The sequence below is a fragment of the Aythya marila genome (genome assembly GCF_965140915.1).
Source record: "Aythya marila genome assembly, chromosome: 3".
NCBI lineage: Eukaryota > Metazoa > Chordata > Aves > Anseriformes > Anatidae > Aythya > Aythya marila.
This window is the reverse complement of record NC_139044.1, coordinates 48,345,444-48,365,219: the sequence shown is the minus strand read 5'-3', so window position 1 is coordinate 48,365,219 and position 19,776 is coordinate 48,345,444. Positions and strand designations below refer to the sequence as shown.

Below are 19,776 nucleotides of genomic sequence, written 5' to 3'. Positions count from 1 at the left end.
GAAAGAAGAAAAACATCTTTTGACGTTTAAAAGGCCACGAGCTAGGGAAGACAAAAGGGGGACCCAACACACAGCCTGCAGCCTGGGATCCCAGCGGAGCAGTAAGCATGAAAACACTGAGACTTGAACCAGAGGGATATAAACTGCATCTGGAGAGGGACACGGAGCATAAATAAGAGCAACTGTTATAGCAACCACACAGTGCTGCGGGGATTTCGTACGGTTCCAGGAATGCCGCTGCCTGGACACCAAAAAATACTTCAGTCAGCAGCTCAGGTTTTGTTCCTCCTCCCCTGCTCCCTGACAGAAGCTGCCCCTGTGGGCCAAGCCTGTGGACATGGGGGGAGAAGGGCTGGGGTGGCCCAGGGGCCTCTCCTCACCTCTCCTGGAGCTGACCTCCCCTCAGCTGCTGGCAGCGTCAGTGCTCTCCCCCAGGAAACGCCCCCACCACAGTTCTGGCTAATTAGGGGGAAGGTAAGAAGCGACGGGTTCAAAGCTGGGCCACGCTTCAGAAAGAGGGTGAAATCAGAGCTGTGGCTGAGGAATAGCCAACACCACGCAGCAGGTGTTGGAGGTGGGCACCACGGAGCTGCCCAGCCCCAGAGAAACAGCAGCACCAGAACTGCTCTTCAGACATGGGATGGTAGCACACTATGAGGGGCCTCTTCAATCCCCAAAGAGCACAATACCAGCCCCCTCCCCCTGGATATAGCAGCTAAACCCAGTAAAAGGTTTTGTGCAAAGACTGCTCTGTACAGCTCAAAGGCAGCGTCAAGGCCTGAAACACCCATTTACGTAGACATGACAGAGGAGCTCTCAACAGGCAAAGTCACCTTTCTGGACATGAATACCATCTCTAAAGGCAAGGTTTGGCTCGAGGAGTTAAGAGGGGTGCTGGATACACATACAGAACATGGCAAGTGCCACGAGTGCATCATTCAAGTGGACTTGGGCAACAAACACAACAGGTCCATTACTAATTTCACTGTCACAAGGTTACACTGAGACCTACAGGTTTCTAGGGTTAAGTAAATAGGGTGAAGTATTTCTATAGAAAATTACAGTCTACACCTTATAGCTTGAGAAGCAGGCTGGCTAACTTCTATTTCATTAAACAGCTGTGGATTTCCAACCCAAGGCATAAAACTGACTGACTTTTCAACTAATTTCTTAGTCTGAAAGACTTCTCTGATCTGTCACCATCTGGAATAAATGGATGGTAAGACACCAGTGATTCTGCCACTTTTATCTGAGATGGCCATTTCTTTGTTCCCTCTAAAACTTACAAACTTTTCCCCAAATATAATATGAAGGCAAGATTTTTGAAGCGTACAGAAAGCCTTGGCACTCCACAGTATGAATATGGCTGTAGAGGTCCAAGCTTGGAAACAAAAGCTTTTCTACATTTTTTTAAACACCTCATCAAACATCACAGGGTGAGCTCTTCCCATTTGTTTTAAATTACTGCTTGCAGACGGAATGCTCTCATCAATGTCTGCCAAACCTTGGCAGATCCTATAGTTCCAAACTGGTTTTGTGACTACACTGAGCACCACATATGAGGACTGAAAAACAAAAAACACTCAAGCAATTAGGGCAAAGCCTCTTCTGCAGCACTGTAACTATCAGAGCACTGCATTCCCCACACAGAGTTTGATGTTGCAGCATACGTGAGGACAATTTCTCATAGCACACAGGCCCTGTTCAGCCAAATCAGAACTGCAAATGAAGGGAACGACTCTAAGGGAGGCAGAAGTGGCAGAGCTACAGATTTCTTTATTCTCCTGTGCTGTGCTAAAGGGAAGCTGGCAAATAGCATTAGCATGGGCCACAAGCCTATAAACAATTCTTACCTTAGTGTATGCTCCAGCAGTACCATCATGTTTAAAGACTTATTCTGCTGTTATTTTAACTACAACTATGGTAAGAGAACTTTTTTTTTTCCTTTATTACTATTATTATTTTTTGCTACAAGGAAGTAGTAAACGTCTAACCATCAGCTGTGAGAGTTTAAGCCCTGTCCTGAACAGCAGGAGAGAGAAGCTATCAGCCAGGGCTTCCTCACAGTGCTCCATGGCAAGCTACAGAAGGTAACTGAGCTCCTGCCACCTTTCTGCCCATCATTATCCACCAGCCAACTTACACAGGATACCACTACAGACCTGCTCTGCATGCCAGAGCTCTGGGGGCTGAAGGAGGGTTGAGTTAACACAAACCAAGAGAGCCAGCAATGGAATCTGTTTCTTGAACACATTTTAGCTCCAAGAAAACCACCACCCACACATGAAGTAGTACCACATCCCCCAGCATAAACATTAGCTGAGAGCAGAGGATTTCCCCCTTTTCTCTTACACCTCAGGATTTGCTCTCATCTCTTTCCTGGTGTTTGCACCACACAGCAAATGCTGTAAGCCACCCAGAAGGTAGGGGTATAGAAATTTCCCATCTATATTCTGCTATATACTTGAGTTTTGTAGGTTACACACTGAAATGAAAATTTGTACAAATAAGACTTTTACTAATGGTAGAAATTTCCATTTGAGGTCTATCTTATGTAGCATAAAGGAAATGAAACAAGTAACAACAACGCAATAAAAAGATCAGTTTTAGACACCAGGCTCAAAGGGCAGATTGTCTGGCTCCACCAACAAGCAGGACCAAGGCAGGCAGAATCCCGCCCGTGGTCTGTATCCTCCTGCTGTTGTAACGCTTCCTGTAATGCTGTGGGCTCATCCTCTCCTCACTGTCCACTCATCTCATTCTATGGGCATCAGCAGCTTTGCTGCCCACACCACATCATGCTTTGACCCTTTGGTCCACATTCTGCACTCGGACACTGTCAGGTCACCAAGGACTCCCCCCTGTTTGTGATCCGTGGAAGCAGGATTTCTATAGCACTGTCCACACACTGTCTAGCAGATACACGACAGCTCCTGCAGAATCGAAGCTGGCTCACTGCTATTTGTGCTTGTTTTAAATGAAATACTTCTCCTGTCTATAAATGATAATTAACTGCTGGACCCGTGCCATAAGTGGAGATGTCATTATGCTTTTAGCATTAGACACGTAAGAGCTACTTCTCCATTTACAAGCCAAGAGAAACTGTCTCATCTTCAGCACGTGGAACTGATGAAGGCTCTGTAATAAAATACTTCTGGAGCATAAAGGTTGTTCTCCTCAGCACAAGTTACCAAAACATGAAAGGTGACCTAATGCAGGGTCCTTTGGAGCCAAATGAGATTAGGGAAGCAGGAAGAGGAAGGAAGAAAAGGAAGCTGCTGTCAAATACACATTATGGACATTTGACAGACTCTCTGCTTTAACACTGAAATATTGGTCCCAAGTTTTGAACAAAAGTTGTGAATTAAGTACATAAACATCTTGCGTTGTGTCCTATGAAACTAAAGCTAGCTTTCAAAAGGGTCTTTTGTCCCTCAAACTGCTTGAGCATTCACCCTCTGGAGCAGGGACTGCCTTGTGTCAGTTCAAATAGCATCACAAAGGACTCCTGGTACCAGACCAGCAGTTAGATATTAGCACAATACAATGATTATTATGAGTATAAATAGCCAAACTGCTGCACAGCAAGGCAAAAGGGGATGGCTCAGCATTCTCAGTATAAAGAGGAGACATTGTTTATTTAGGGCTGGAAGTGTTTGAGCTGAAGCAGCAGAACTATATATATGTTGGTTATTCATTCCTTGCACCTGAGAGTTAGGTCCTGAGGTATTACCGTGCTTTCACTCCAGCTCGACCGCTACGGGGCATTTCTCTTAGGGATCGTTCCACCTCAACAGCCACTTACCATCCAGTAAGCATTTTACTGGAGAGCAACATTAGCTGAGACTGTCCAAAAGACAAATAACACTCTGGAAACAAAGCAGAGGATATCAGGTAATAGGGCCTCCTAGTCCCTCCTCTCTTCCCTATCACAGAATATTTAGTACAGGTGCAAAAAGCACAATATATGCATAAGGAAGGTAATGCTATCAGGTACTGAAGCCTGCCCTTTGAAGCAGCGAAGCCTACCTATAATGGGCTATGAGGGACCACAGTTAAGCTTCCTGGTTCAGGTGAGCTGTCAAACTAGCACATAAACAAATAATACCCCCAAATGCTACTGGAGCTTCTTCAGTTAATCAACAGACGGAAAGAGTGTCCTAGGAGCGATGTGAAAAGGTGGTTTTATCATCTGACCACAACGGGAAATACACCGCCCTGATTCACAGGAAAAAGTTTATTTTGTGCTGTTAAACCAGCAGATACCAGTTCACCGCTCACACTGGAGAAGACAGCAAATACAGCCCTCCCTGCAGCGCTGCAAACTGCAGCCAGCACCAGGAGTCACTACCTCCAAAGTACATTTGTGGTCCTCTACTGCTACCTCCTAGCCACTGCAGAAGTCATTCCTGAGACCTTGCCTAAAGCTGGAGAACTGCAAAATGAAATTCTGGTTGCTCCTCTGTCAGAAAACGGTTGCATCACATCCAGGACACTCATGACAGAGAGACCCTCGGGATAAAAAGCAGGGTTTGGGGAGAATGGCCCTGCTACAGAAACACAGTTACTGGCTACAAAAGTCAATGTAACTGCCTGGGCTGAAGCTAGATGCTTCCACAGAATGAGACCAAAAACTCCCAACTAGCAATAACCATGCTTTCAAAGGGGTATAGTAAGGGAACTGTTGTCCTTTTAGTGAGTAATGACACATCCACCTTCAAGTGACCAGGGTAACCCAGATCTGCTGTTTTTTTTTCAGAGCCTGAGCTTCCCTTCCCCTCCCACACATTCTCTCACAGCTCCACAGAGGCTCTCTGCTAGTAAGTGACATCACCTTTCTTTTTTTGCCAGCTCACCAGCAAGAGGTGGCTGGCTGCGTCTAATCAGATGATACCCTCTGCTACAGGCGATACAGTGTCTTCTGCCACGCTGCAAATCCTGGCCAATTACAAGCACTTTGGGTATGATCACACCACATATTCAGAGAGAAACCAGAGCTGTTGCTAAGCACAGGGGTCTTTCAAATCCCTGCAGAGGACTGGAACCTGCAGCATGCCACAAACGTGGCTGATACGTATGGGGTATCAATGCACATCACATAGTGGACTGTTAATCTCACTGTTCTTAATGTGTTCCTCAGCTGTGCTTTTGCTGTCTGGGAGCTCAGGCAATCGTTCTGGCAGCAGACTGCTGCTGTAGTTTGCTGTTAGCTCCAGCATCACGAATAACTGAGAACAAGTCCTTTGGATTATCACTGCATTCAAACCAGGACTCACAGCAGCTTGCTTACTAATCCTGCCTTGTGGCCAGAAGCAGAGGAAAGCCAAGTGGGGAGTAAAACAAAAACAAAGCCAACCAAACAAGAAAGGTTTAGCTGTCCGTTCTTAGCAACTTTTTTTTTTTTTTTTTTTTTGTTACAGGTTCTTTCCTTCCTGATAAAGAAGCAGACATGACTTACTTGTAAAGACCACTAATGTTAAGACGATACTAGATGACTTTGGGGAGTGGGGTGGTCACTCAACTGTGCTAGACTATAAGAACTAAATCTAGAAACATCACATGTGACAATACCAAACATTAAAGCATCTAGCCTTGAAATTAAAATCCAAAACCCTGAATTATGCACTGAGGCTCCCTGTAGAGAGTATGCAAGGCATAAGGCACCTTGGAAGGGCATATGAACAACCAGTCCAGTGAGTGGAGAAGCTAAATTAAGAAGAAAATGCTGAAAGATTTGGATGAATGACAATGAATTAAAAAATGTTGCAACAGCTGAGCTTCAGTGTCTCATTAGACCACGGCTCCACAGCCCCGTACCAAAACAGACTACACCAATATTTCTTCCAAAGGTAGACTATAAGGTCTCAAGTGCTATCGCCAGTTGCATTTGCAGACATGTCATAACTCGTCTGTCCACTTTTGTGAAGTTTAATTTCTTTCTTTAAGGATACTTGTAATATACTCAGATATTAAGGTGATGAAGCCATACATGAGACGGTGCAGCCACATGAGATACTTGCTTTATAAATGTGTGGATTATTCTGGATGGACACCTGTTCAAACAACCTGCAGTCAATATGCCAAGAAGTACAGACAACAAATATGATTTAGTCTGAAAAACTAGCCTGGTTCCTCCTTCCACAAATGATACCATCCAAGATCTCCTTTTGGCCAACTCCTTATTTCATTTCCCTTCCTCCTTTTAAATAACTTAACCACTTCAAACACAAACCAGGACAGCTCACAACTACTCACAACTACCACTACCTCACCTGTTCCAGGCTCAAGTGGGTATCAGGTGGCCAGCTGAGTTCATATGTCATATACTCCCATCACAGAAGTTGTATTTAGTAAGGCTCAGTAAGTCAAGTCAAACAGTTATCCTTCAAGTGAACTTTCTGTTGGAGAAAACTTACCCATTACAATGACAAATGCAAAGCTAGCCAGTGTCAGTGATGATCCACTGTTGACCATGTTGATGAGCAGCTTGAATAAAGGATATAGCAGCAATAAGGCCCAGAAAAGCCAGTTCAAAAGCGTCCATGGTCGTCGGGGTGGCACTATAGGGACTGCCGGGTAGGTTCCTGTTCGGTAGTACTCTTCCTGGAATGCATCCTGGTAGAACAAAGGAGGGCAACAATTAAATTCCCATCTGCCAATGAAACTAGCCATTCCTAACTTTGATGTTTCTCCTCCTACATGCTTGTAACCCTGAGGGAAGATCAAAGACCGAGTCATGGCTGGAAAGCTTGTTCTTTGAAGTCAATGAGCACATACTCAAAAAAAAGAGAGCTTACATTGATGTGTGCATCCTTTCTTTCTCCTGCACAAAGAAGCCTGAAAAATGGCATGCCTAGAGTGTTTAACAAACCCATAATAACCTCACCCAATGGGTGAGGGGATGCACAGTCTTGCAGTAATGTAGATATCACTGTTGCACCTCCTGCAAGAGCCACAGCTTTCAGACAAATAGTGCTGGTAAGCCAGCAAGCGTTTGGGCTACTTCTGCAGTAAGAAATCCTCTGCTCCCTAATGTTTTCTCCAAGCACTGCTCTAAAACAGCATCCACAGCCCTATCAGAAAAGGTGAACAGACACCATCTTGTGCTATATACTCCAAAGAACACCTCCACCCTCCTGTCCACTTTGTCCCACAGATGTAGTCTTGCTTACCTTGTTCCCTCCCATGCAGCCTATGGAAGAAAGGGTGGCTAACCCCTGAGCACACAATTAGTTTAAAGAGCCTCCCACTATTTTTGTTCAAAGGCTTCTCTTGTTCAGTGGAATAAGAGGATGATGGTGGGGTGGTTTTTTGTTTGCTTTGTGGGTTTGTGGGGAGAGGGGGGGAGAAGAAGTTTGTTTTTTCTTTCATTTTGTTTTTTAAAGCACAGAAGGCTTAGACTTCAGTACCTTGCTCCGAAGTTTACATGGGTGAACAGTATTGCCTTTAACAATGTGATCAACCCAAGGTGTCAGGCTGGTGGGGAAAAACGCCTTCCTTCTGGTTCCAAAACAAAGATTATTAACCTGATTAGCACATAAAACTGGTTAATTAACGGAGTCAGAATTAAACTGACATAAAAAGGAACCTCAGTTGAGTCAGAACTAAGGGCTGAATTTCTTCAAAGAAAGGAATGCTTCATGACGGCTTCCGAAATTCTGGCAAAGCCAAGATTGTCCTCATCAACCACAAGGAGATTAGTTCTACTATGCTATGATTTTACATTTACTTACACTCCAGCTAACACGGACAATTCTTTAATTATTTAATGGCAATTTGAGCAATTACAGGCTGCTACCATTTTATCTAATTCAAAGGGAGCATTTAACTTTTAAGAGATTACACAGTAATTAAAGAATTGCTCTCTCTTTAGTGAGATTAGAAAAATTATGACTGTTTTGCTCATGTGAACTAGATTGTCCTGGGATCATTATGGCCAATTAATTTGCTATCTTCAGCAAATTACACAATGTATGAAGTTTTCTTTACAGTGCCTTGAGAATTTTGGTTTATGACTGGTTTAGCACAGAGCTAAGTAACTAACCATCAGTAAACTGAATTCTCCTATATACAGTTAGGTTCCTAAATACCAGCATCTCCCAGAAAAATATTAAGAATTTCTGTCTATTACTGGTACCACCATTAGGGGGCCTATTGCTACAGAAGCTAAACAGACAGGCTTAAAACAAGCACAGTATTTTTCCCCTTGCTGGCTCTGCGCAGCAAAAGGGTCAGAAAAACCGATGACCACATCTCACCAAGAGGTTTGAGACAGATGGAAGAAATAAATAATGGGCAAAAGGATGTCACTGTCTTCACCTCTGCTACACATTTTACACCATTATGGGGAACAGCTCCTCAATTCAATTGCCATTCCTTGCCCTTAGAAGCATACATATTCCTCCCAGAAGAGATTCGTGGGTTGATCTGTCTTCTAAGCTTTTAGAGGGTGCCTACAGTACCCATAGACAGCTCAAGTCAGTATTTAAACCTATGATGCACATCAACATTTCCCTCAACCACCTCCTCCAAAAGAAGCTCTTTTCATTCTCTGCATGCAGAGCTTGTTTTCTGTTTGTAGTAGGTTTCACCCACTCAAGTATCATTTTTAGATGTGGAAGCACGCTGCCCCTAACAACCCCACCAAATCTGAGTTACTTCAGGCACAGGGGTGAGTAATGCAGTGGCAGGAAACCAGGGAACATCCATCCTCTTGTGCGAATCTAACTGGAGTCTTCCCTCCTGCTCCCACCAGGAAGATCTGACTGCAGAGGGATGCCACTGCTCTTTCATGAAGAAACTCACAAAGAATGAGTATCCAAAAATATATTCTTTGTTCCCAAACACTGGAGTGCTGCACACTTTCCCTCTTCAGTTATCCTTTGCTAAGTCCCTGGGGCATTCTGGCATATATTTTCATGCCCTGTTTTCCATCCTTCTCTTACAAGCGAAAAGAATCAGAAACTCACTTTCTTTTTAATGGAAATTAAGATGCTCAAGCAGAACTTCTATTTCAGGAGCTGAGGCTGTGAAGAGGTGGAAAGAAAAACAAAACAAAACAAAACAAAACAAAAAAAAAAAAACAAAACAACAAAAAAAAAAAACAACAAGCAAGGACTAACAGAGTTGTGACTGTTGTACAGTATTTTTTCAGACTGGGCAATAACATGCCCCATCTGTTCCATGTCGTCTTTCTAGCAGTGGCAGTTTAAAAGGAAAAGGCAATTGGCAGCCCAAGTTGCACTTCTGTCAGGACTTGGCATTAACTGATCCAGTGCTGGCCACCTCTGAAAGGAAAAAAATCACCCCAGGTAAGGAAGAAGAGAAATGCAAGGACATGGTGCCCACATAAGCCTGGAACAGGAAGAAGAACAGCCCATGGTTTGTAATAGCAGGGTGCCACTGCTCATCTGGAAAGGCCCTCTGCATTGCATCCGCAGCAGGGGCTAAACCAGGAAACGCGGTGATAAGTAGCAAGAACATGAACAAGCCAGATTTCCAGACAGCAGCATCTCATTGAGGAACACGTAACTGAGACCAGGCAATGGGGTAAAAATAGACAACACAAGCTTTTCTCAAAGACTCTGACTCCTCTATTAAAGATAATTTAGAAAGGTCACATCCCTTGATGTCCATTAACAGCAGATCTCATTACTCATTCAAACAACTTTGTGTTCCTGATGATCATGAGTGCCCAGCACTCCAGCCTTGACCTCAGCACCTATGGCATGTCCCATACACTAAATTATGCTCCTAGAGCCTAATTCAGCCCTGCTAAGTAAGAAAGGGAAGGATGGAGGAGCTTACCATTAACTCGACCCCACACTCAGATGCTAAAAGCAAATATACACTGTCATGCTTTGGGGAGAGCAGGACCCTTCAGGACTGCATTTTTCACATTTAGCTAGAGCTGTTTGATTCACGGCTTGCAGAAAAACCCTGCATCTGCCCACCCCTTTTATTACCATGGCCTTGCAAAAAAGACAGGGCAGCAATTACTGGTAGCTCTTGGAGCCTCACAGCTGATGAATGCCTCTGAGCACACCTGCATAAGGAGAGGCAGTTCACGAGGCCAATGTCTGCCACACAACTCTGCAAAGAGCGCATGATTCATCTGTGAAGGTGTCCCAGAGCTGGCAGCCAGTGCACAGTACAGAAAAAGCTCAGGCTGCCCTGAATCAACCAAGAGATGCTGCATGCTCTCTCCCTGCCTCGTAAGGCTCGAGAGGGTATTGCGAAAATTATGAATATTGCTGAGAACAAGCAACAGCACATGCAACCATGATGCAAGATAAAACAGGGAACCTGTTTTTCAGTAGCGTGCATACCTTGTCTTATTTTGAAACAGAAAGTGGAGTGCTACAACCGAAATAGACAAAGCAGCTGATGAGTGCATATCCTGCAATGAATTACTGTCCTTTTAATATAACTTTGTTACTTTTCATCATAAATATTTACTGACTCTGGAGACATAAGCCTGAAACAAAATTTACTTTTGGAAGAGATACAGGATTCACTTTTAGAAGCAACACTCAGACAGCAATGTTGCTTGTCATACCACCTAAGAGGTAATTATCTAAAAGAAATATGGCAGAAAGGTGAAACAGAAATTGAATTTTTACTCTGCACATGAACTTTCATTATTTTAGAACTCTTTATCAACTTATCCCTGCTCTATATTCTCCTAAACAGTCTGATTTTACAGAGATATGGGCTTGTGTAAACCAGGAATGACTGCATTGAAATAACATAAAACAGCTCAAGAAAGAGCAACATGTCATCTTCCAAACAAAAAAACAAACCAAAAAAAAAAATAGAAAAGAAAAAAGAAGAAAGAAAAGTAGAAAAGAACAAAAGAACAAAAGGAGAAAAAAGAAGAAAGGGAAAAGGGAAAAAAAGAGGAAAGAAAAGAAAGGAAAAAAATAAAAAATCCCACAATACCAAAAAGCTTTTAATGGAAATGAAAACTGAACAAACTTGCCTTCCTCCTGTACTTAAATGGGAAACTATCAGCAAGCTAAGCTGTTAAAAGAAAGCAGGATAGATGCTCACACTGTTTGCAAGAGAAATAACTGAGTGTTTGCCAAAGAGAGAATAACAGAAAACTAAGTGAATTACTGCAAAGGATGTAATATAGGATTCAGGAAAACAATCACCACACACTCATTTAATTTATGTACTTGTCCTGCAAATGTCTAAACATTATCTTAGCAACACGGAACAGGGTTAGAAATAAAGGCATAGTACCAGGAAATGGACTTTTGCAACGTTCACCAAAAGGACCGTTTGCATTTATCTTCCTGTGGAGAGAGCACGGGCACGTCGGTACCACAATGCCACTCTGCAGAAGTGCGCCAGAGGTAGTGCCTGCATTAGATGCCAGCAGCACAACTTACAAGGAGGGAGGATCAGAGGCACTGAATTAAACCAGAAGCAGTCATGGTTTGGAGCTGAGAAAGACTAGAGTGTAGACTGTACAGACATGCTAATGTGGTGTTCTGGGTTGAGTACAACAAACCACATAACAGATTTCGCTGCACTAGTGAGAGGAAAACAGAACTTAGCTATGGGCTAATTTAGAAATGATAGCTATAGGCCATTATTTCTGAATCTTAAACATTGCTGTATTCCAATCTAAATAACCTAATTTAGATCACCATACCTTTGTACACCTATGACTCCCACTGACTGAAATGGGAGTGCTTTGTGTATGCAAGGAGCACATCCCCAACCATTCTCTCTCCATAAAAACAAAACCCACAAGAAACAGATTCTGAAAATCTGAAGGATGCATATGCAAGTAGTTGGAAAAAAAAATCATCACCCTTCTACAAGTACACTCCGTCTACAAGTTGTCCTTATTCTGCCCCTGTGCTCCGTAATTAGGAATCTTGAACACACACCCTTTGTGCACACAATGTGAAAGTAATTTATCAGCTTGTCCTGTTAATGTTGGATATTTGCCTTGGTAAAAGAGACAGGCTAAAACAAGGGACACAAGTTTTAATGCACTAAATCAAAATATACCTCATTTAGCCCAAGAATTAATTCTTGATTTAGGAGGTGACTCTAACGGGAAGAAGGTTCTACTACCAAACAGGCAGTTGCGTATTTTGTAAATTTACACAACTTTCTGAAGAACACTTTAAAACTGCTCTCTCACTGAGGCTTGCCTATTTTTTTACCTGTTGCTCTTTAAGTACAAATAAAGGTAACCATGACTGACAATGCAAGACCACTTTGCATCTGGAGAAACAGAGCACTTGTTCCGAAAAACAAAAACCACAAAACCCCAAAGCGCAACCACTTCACAGGCACACTGTAAAGGTCTACAAGGAGTATAAATAACCGAGCACCAGTGGCTCATGAGTTTTGTCTGGACAAAAAACTAACCTTTTCTTGGTAGAGTTTGTGGAGCCAATTAGAACACTCCTGTTCATCTTCTGGGACTTCCTCTAATGGAATCCGCCTGCCAATGGTAAACAAAGAGAAATTGAAGAATATTAAATAGTTCTGCTCTGATGAACAGCATTTGCATTACAGAGACAGATCATCCATCTGACAGGAGATTCACTGTACTCCCCCCACCGCTCTTTTGTTTATTTATTTAATAATCTGTGGTAGCAGCTCCCAGATCACCAAAGTACAGTTTGCTTCTAGATCTACCTTCAGCTTTCATATGCAGCTGAGACTCAAGATTTAGATTTCTGAAACAGTAACACATTCTATTTAGAGCCCACTAGAACCACTTTCTAGCCGAAGGTTTGAAATTTTCTATTTCTAAAGAAAGATTTTGAAAGAACTGATTTCCTACCTCACATACGGAGCTCGGGGCTGTGTTTAATCAGCTAGGCATCAGAGAAAAAAACAACTAAGTATTCTCATAACTAGGCCACAGCACATCTAGAATTTCTCAGGTAATATTTCTGATTTAAGTTCTCAATAAAATACTTTGAAAACAGACAGAAAAGGGGAGGTAAAAAGAAAGTCCTGTGCCTGGCTTCCACCTCGGTACAAATCACCGTGCCAGAGCCAGGAGTCAAGGAACCCCATCTGAACACTTCACAGATGTTTGGTCACTGAGGCCAGGTGAATTAAAAAGGAGGCTCCACTGTTGTGATTGAGCTGACACGCACAGATCAATAAAAAACAACAACAAAATCTGTAGAGCTCCACAAGATCTTCAAGTATTTATAGTTACAGAATTTTATGAAACCCTGCTCAACTCGTATGAGTTTCTCATCGAGAGTACTGTAAAGGCAGGTTGGTAGAGACTTCCTACATCCATTGCCTCCTTGAAAATATTTCCTTATTTGTGCAAGTGTGACTGCAAGTACACACTCCTGTATGCCAGAAAGGAATTAAAATATGGATTACTTGCCTTACATATAAATCTGCGTGATACTTCTTTCCATTTAGAACGCCCAGCAATGTCGGATTCTCATTATTTCTGAAATTGAGGGTAGAATCATAGACTGCTGAAACTACAAGCAGAAAAACAGGTTATGTGACTGAAGTAGTAATAGAATGGAAGATCAATCATTCTCTCTCAAACAAGGAGCATATTTACATATGGAGTCATCAGCAATAGCACCACAGTCTGAGCTATCAACAAGGTAAAGATGACAAGGTATATTCAACATACAGGTTATTAGAAGGCAAATATCCAGTGACCCTTTCAGGACTTACACCAGTAGAATGGATGAGTTTACTCTCCACCCAGGTCTCCTTCCGCAACAGATGCTGAATGTTGGGAACATATCGACAGTTTATATACCATAGGAAATCCCAGAAGCCCAAAACTGTTAGCTTTCACAACTCACTGAATGAGACAACTGAGTGGGGACTCAGTCCCCCTGCAGAAGATTGCTTAAATAAGGAGGCAGATAACCACCTACACAAGCAACAAACAATACATAGTTTAACTGAGAATGGGTAAACTTTGTCTGAGACCTATCCTACAGCCAGAAGGCTTAACCCAACCATGAATCAGGGTTTGAAACAACCTCCCCTTCGTGCCCATTCCTGGATAGCTGAGGCATTTGCTACAGTGCAAAGGCAGAGACAGAGTAACAGACCATCACCTGTGTGAGCTGGGCTACCGTTACAAAGACATGCAGCTGTGATGAATACAACATCTAAGTTCCACACAACTAAACTGCAACCAAGCTTTCAGCCCGGAGAGAACACTGTCAGTTCAGGACTGCACAGTAAGAGTAAAAGCATTTGCAAGCAAAGGTTGTTCCTAGTTAGACAACGTCAAAAAACAGTTTCTACAGAAAAAAGTGCTCATTGTTTTAAATCAGAAAAAGGGTTTCAGAAGTAAGAGATTCTTTGAACAAGGAGCTAAATAAACATTTTTGATTGCTTCATAGTCCCAACATGTCTATGGCAGGGGCGCTGGAACTAGATGATGTTAAAGGTCCCTTATAACTGAAACCAATCTGTTATTCGAACGTATCTGTAAAGAAACTGTTTCTGATATGGTAGGAAATTACCAGAGAGCAATTAAGTTTCGTGGCACTGAAACTGATTGTGCCTCATGGTATGAATTCTAAGATCAATAGCAGCAACAATAACAAAATTGACTAAAGCACCTCACCCACAGCTTGCTGTATTTCAGATTTTCTGCTCCAGAGTTTTGCAATAATGAACACTTCAGTGGATTTTTATTGTGAGAGGTTTTGACCCCCATAAGGAAGCATTCTATTACACAGAACAGATTTGGGTTTATTTTTCAAGTTTATCAGTGTGAGATTGATATGGCTTGGTCACAACATTCAGCCCAGCAGAAATTCCCCCACAGAGTTTGTTACTGCAAAGCAGAATTCATAGCCTAGAACAGAACAGCCCAGATTTGGTGCTGCAAAGAAATCCTGAAAATAGAGGACAGAACTGTGTCACTGCACACAGACTGTATCCCTCACTATTAAGTCTATTTTTTTCTACTACAGTTTGGATTTTAGCTCAAGCTCAAAACTACAAATCATAAGCCAAAACCTGCTTCCAGCACATTACCTTCATTGTACAATAAAAATGAGAATTTATTTTTTTGAATAAATTACCTACCTCCATTTTAAAGCTTCTTAGTGAATAAGGATTTTACTAATCCACTCTAATTTACTGATCCAATGTAATTGAGGGAAGACAAGAGCTTAATTTGGTCTGTACAAGGTAAATTGGTTAGCTTAGAATAATCTCAAACTATTAAAGAATAATGACAACATGAAAACAATAAAGGAAAGTATGATGTGGCCAGCACTTGTTATTTTTGTCTTTTAAGAGACACCTACATTTGAATTTTGAGATGACTTCGGTTCTTGTTCAGGCACATTAGAAAATTATTCTCTTCTTCTGAAAACACTTGTGCAGCGTTGATCAGGAACATCTTCTGTGCCGATAGGCCATACACAGAGATTTCCTTCACTCCAGCTAAACAAATCCCTTTCCAGTTTGTAACTGGTCTGTAGTTTGATGTTCAGTCTAGTTCTTTTTTGTATCACACTGAAATCTTTTGCTAGCAAAGCAGTGTCAAATCCAAGATAACAACGTATGCAGGAGTAAACAGTCCCCTATTATATTTGGATATAAAGTAACTGAAGACCTAAGCTTTTCTATTCTGAAAATGCAGGAAAAGAACAATGGAGGATGTGTCAAAGAAAAAGACTGCACAGGATGAAAATTTACCAGAAAGCTTCCACAGCCAAAGCAGCACTAGTACACTGCATGACATACTGACATTGGTTTTCATTAAACACGTATTTTGTATATATTATATATTTTAGGTATTTTTATGCATATACATGTACATACAATATATATGTATTTGTGCTTAATTAGAACTTGACAGCTCATGATTTTCTCATCCAAAAGCTTAAGAGTCCAGAAACTTTACATTTTAAATCAAGACAAAAAAAAACCTTCATGGTATCTTCAAAACCTTCCAACTGTTCTCAGGCTAGTTTAGGCAATTCTTCAGAAGTTTTTATTTAATTATGAAATAATACATTTATCAGAGAAAATATCTTAAAACATCTTTTTTTTTTTCATTAAAAACCAAGGATAATTCATTATTCTGAAGTCTTTGCAGAGTCTTAGAACAGTTCACAAGTGAAAGAAGCATTTTTCCATTGAAATCACTATTTTCTGACAAAAACAAAACAAACAAACAAAAAAACAACAAACAACTTACACACATAAATAAACTCTACCCTTTGCTTTTGGTTCCCTGTATAGAATTCTGACAAAGAACTACATACTTAAGAAATTGGGATTTCTTTTCTTAATATCTACTTAATGCTTAAGAAGTCTCTGAATTACACATTTTGAGAGGTTTTTTTTTTGTTTGTTTGTTTTACTGTTATTTTTTCACTGGCCTCTTGAATTGAATTTCATCCATTATTTTGTGGGCACAGTGGACTATGTCTGCACAAACTTCCGACAAATCAACCTGCAAGCACTGAGTATGCCTCCATACAGCTTCATACTAGCACACCATGATCTGAAGTGAAGACTCAGGAGATGCATGGGGAAGAGAAGGTGGAATTCACCGTACTGCCAGAATGACAGCCGTTCTGGCACAATTTTTTAACATTTCGTTGCTCTGGCCAAAGATCATTTATCTGCTCAAAATTGCTAGCTTGCTCAGGTAGGATTAGGACCTCCACTAAACACTGAAGAAATCCAGGACTTAAATTCAGCTCTTGAGGGAAAGGAAAGGGAAAGGAAAGGGAAAGGAAAGGGAAAGGAAAGGGAAAGGGAACGGGACCAACAAAAACAATCAAACCCCCATACACAGACATATTAACCTCCACGAAAACATCACTCCGGAATTTGTTCTTCTGTGTTCCCTCTAGGACAGCAATTTCCATGCATGCACAATTGGAAGAAGCTGACAACTTGGAATTATCTGCAATCCTTCAAGAGTTATATTTTTTAATATACGCCTTAACTAAATAAAAACAGCTGAAAGGCACTGTCTGATATACAAGCAGTCAACAGTAATAACAGTTAAATACAACTTTTACAATATTTATGACATTTGTTTGCACTGAGAGTAATGGATAGGTATTTTAGAAACAGATCTATGTTTTCATTTGCTTCCATGAGAAGCACAAGTAGCAAATTCTACACTACAACCTAACAGCACTTTATTAAGACAGCACACAACCTCTAGAAATGAAGTTCCTGGGTACTGTGTCTGTTACTACAGAACTGGTAGAGATGATCACCAATAAAAATATCAGAACAATTTTTAAAAATATTAGATGTATTCCTTTAAGAATCAGCATACCCACAGAACTTGCAATTCTCATCTCGGATCATCAGCTGCTTCCCTCAGAGGTCTCTTGGCTGGGTTTAAGTTACACAGTTTCAGCAGCAACTACCTATGAAAAATTATGACTGTGCTTCTTGAACCCTCACAGTGAAATACTACCTTGTTATTAGCCTTACCCCGTTTGGTTTAACAAGTGACTGCCTCTGGTTTGAGGTAGTAACAAACACTTCTCCTAAGTAGGTAATTTAGGGATCTAAGTCTTTTTAGTTTCCTGAAAGTACACAAAATATTTAGGATCCTAAGAAGTGCTACTGTAGTTTATCGCACGAATGCCCAAACCTTTTCTATAAATTGCACTTGAGATCCCTGGAATTGTTTTCTTTTGAAATACTTCCCCATAAATCAGCTCCTTGTCTGCAGTCACACCATGTTTTGTTTGTTTTACATTGAGTAGTGACAAGGAAAAAAAACACCACAAAAATCACTTGTCCCTGGCTCCCAGCTCAGGGCATTGGAGGTCAGAGAGTTCTGACTCAGATCTTCTCGGTGCCTCAGGTCCATCTCCCCTCCTCCTCAGCAAAACATTCGCCCTTACTCAAAAGGGAAGGTTAAACTGTGCCCTTCAGGGAGCTGCTCTGGATGCTACACATAACTGCCGTCTTCTGCACATGTCAGAAGAGGTCCAAGCTATGCCGTCCATTTTGGGGGGTGGGAAATCATTGATGCCTGACAAGCTACAACACTGATATCATCTATCTGACTTGTGAGAAGATACAAAGAGGAGACATGACAGACAGCAAGACAGCTGACTGCAAAGCTTTTTTTTTACAGCAGCTACCCCAGATAAGCCAGATGAAAACATGTCTTCAAAGACAAAAAGGAGTTTTGACATTAACTTCAGTCATGCTAGAACATTTTCTTCTAAACCATTAACTACTTTGTCGTTCTTATATATCAGCCTTCTAACAGCACATAAAGCCACCAAACCCCAAGTGTAACGCTACAGCTACTTAGCACTGTCTTTCCTTTGTTCATGAAGTACAGAGCAGAAGACTTAGCTGGATTTTATTAGGCAAAGAAGATCACTTTATAGGAATGGCCTAGAGTGCCATGCTCTTACTGATGGCACTGTAGAGTTGGTAAATCTATTTCAGGTAACCAGAAGGTGGGTGAGCGGTACAGAACAACATTAACAAGGAAAAATTACTCATATTCTGTAATTAATTTATAAACTTCTCCTACATATATCTTCACAAATGGTTTACTGCCCTCTACTCTGCAAAGGCTACTAAGAAACTCTAGAGTGCATCTACAGAGAAATTTAAAGCAGAGTATTTTTTGATAAAAACATGTTATTTATATTTACCACAACTAAACATTTAAGACACTTTCTTAGATTCTCTGAAGTAATAAAGTGATGTATTGGCTTCACTGGGAACAGGATTTCTTAGTAGTACAGTAAATACTAAGAAAAAATATCCTTTGGGAAGAGGTAGGAAACCTGCAACTCGGGATCCCCCAATACAGTAACAGAAAAGGATGCAAACATAAGAAATTAATCAAGCTGCCCATTAATTTGCTAGTCAAACCTAACCTTTAATTTTGACAGACCAGTAGAAGAAAGCTCAGAAAAGATTCCAGGGCTTTTCTGCTAGGACACACACTATGGGGAAAAGAAGAGCAAGGCAAAGTGACAGCAGTTACATGAAATAACCATTTAGCATTGCTCCTTGTGACTTTCCTTACCTACATTTCTCAAACACTGCACGGTGACAGCAAATCCTTTCGTTCGTGGCAGTAGGTGATATTTGAGCTTGGGCAGGCCTTTGGCTTCAGCCACTTGCATGCTAATTTGGTGCTTCTGTTCTGTGAACCTTGTACCCTCACAATGAATCAGGAACTAGAACAAGAGAGAATTTTGGTTAGAAAGCAGCTCAGGTTTTCTATATATGCCTGACCACAGTCCTCTCTAATTCCCATTAGTATGGCCCAAATGAACACTGCTAGCAAGGACAGGTATAGCCACATACACATGTTGGTAATTTAATTACCCTGGAACAATTAAAAAATGAAAAATATCAAACAAAAAACTCTCAATTGCCCCCACCCATGCAACTTGCCATCCTGTGGTTTGAAGTCTAGGCTTTGGGCTTTAACATCTGCTCTTCTACTGAAGTCTGAATGACTTGATTTCTCTGAATAAGTCACTCTATCTCTGAAGAAAAGATAGAAAACTCAAAAAACATTCTCCTTATTGCAAACCTCTTACTGATGCCGAGGTGCTCCAGTATCTAAAAGTGTCTGAACTGAACACATTTCTAGGAAATGCGTGGTTGGCTCACCTGCTTTCACTATAACATGAGAACCACAAGCAACAGCAGGCTGTAACGTTGATGCCAAAGACTGAGCTGGTAACAAATGTAGGGCTGGAGATGCAGGACAAGAGTAGGTCTCAGTCCCTTATGAGCTACACAGCACAACTGCTCTGACATGAACAA

At 41.4% G+C, this 19,776-nt stretch overlaps 1 protein-coding gene across 2 annotated transcripts in view; it reads right to left on the bottom strand.

Moving 5' to 3' along the window:
- Nucleotides 1–19,776, bottom strand: part of AGPAT4 (1-acylglycerol-3-phosphate O-acyltransferase 4) — a 78,027-nt gene that overhangs the window by 4,586 nt on the left and 53,665 nt on the right. For both annotated transcript variants that reach the window (XM_082756785.1, XM_082756786.1), the window contains 4 exons: nucleotides 19,025–19,178; nucleotides 13,382–13,484; nucleotides 12,394–12,469; nucleotides 6,417–6,615 (listed from right to left, as the gene is read on the bottom strand). In XM_082756785.1, coding sequence (XP_082612911.1) covers nucleotides 6,417–6,615; nucleotides 12,394–12,469; nucleotides 13,382–13,484; nucleotides 19,025–19,178 — 532 coding nt within the window. The remainder of the gene's footprint in view (nucleotides 1–6,416; nucleotides 6,616–12,393; nucleotides 12,470–13,381; nucleotides 13,485–19,024; nucleotides 19,179–19,776) is intronic.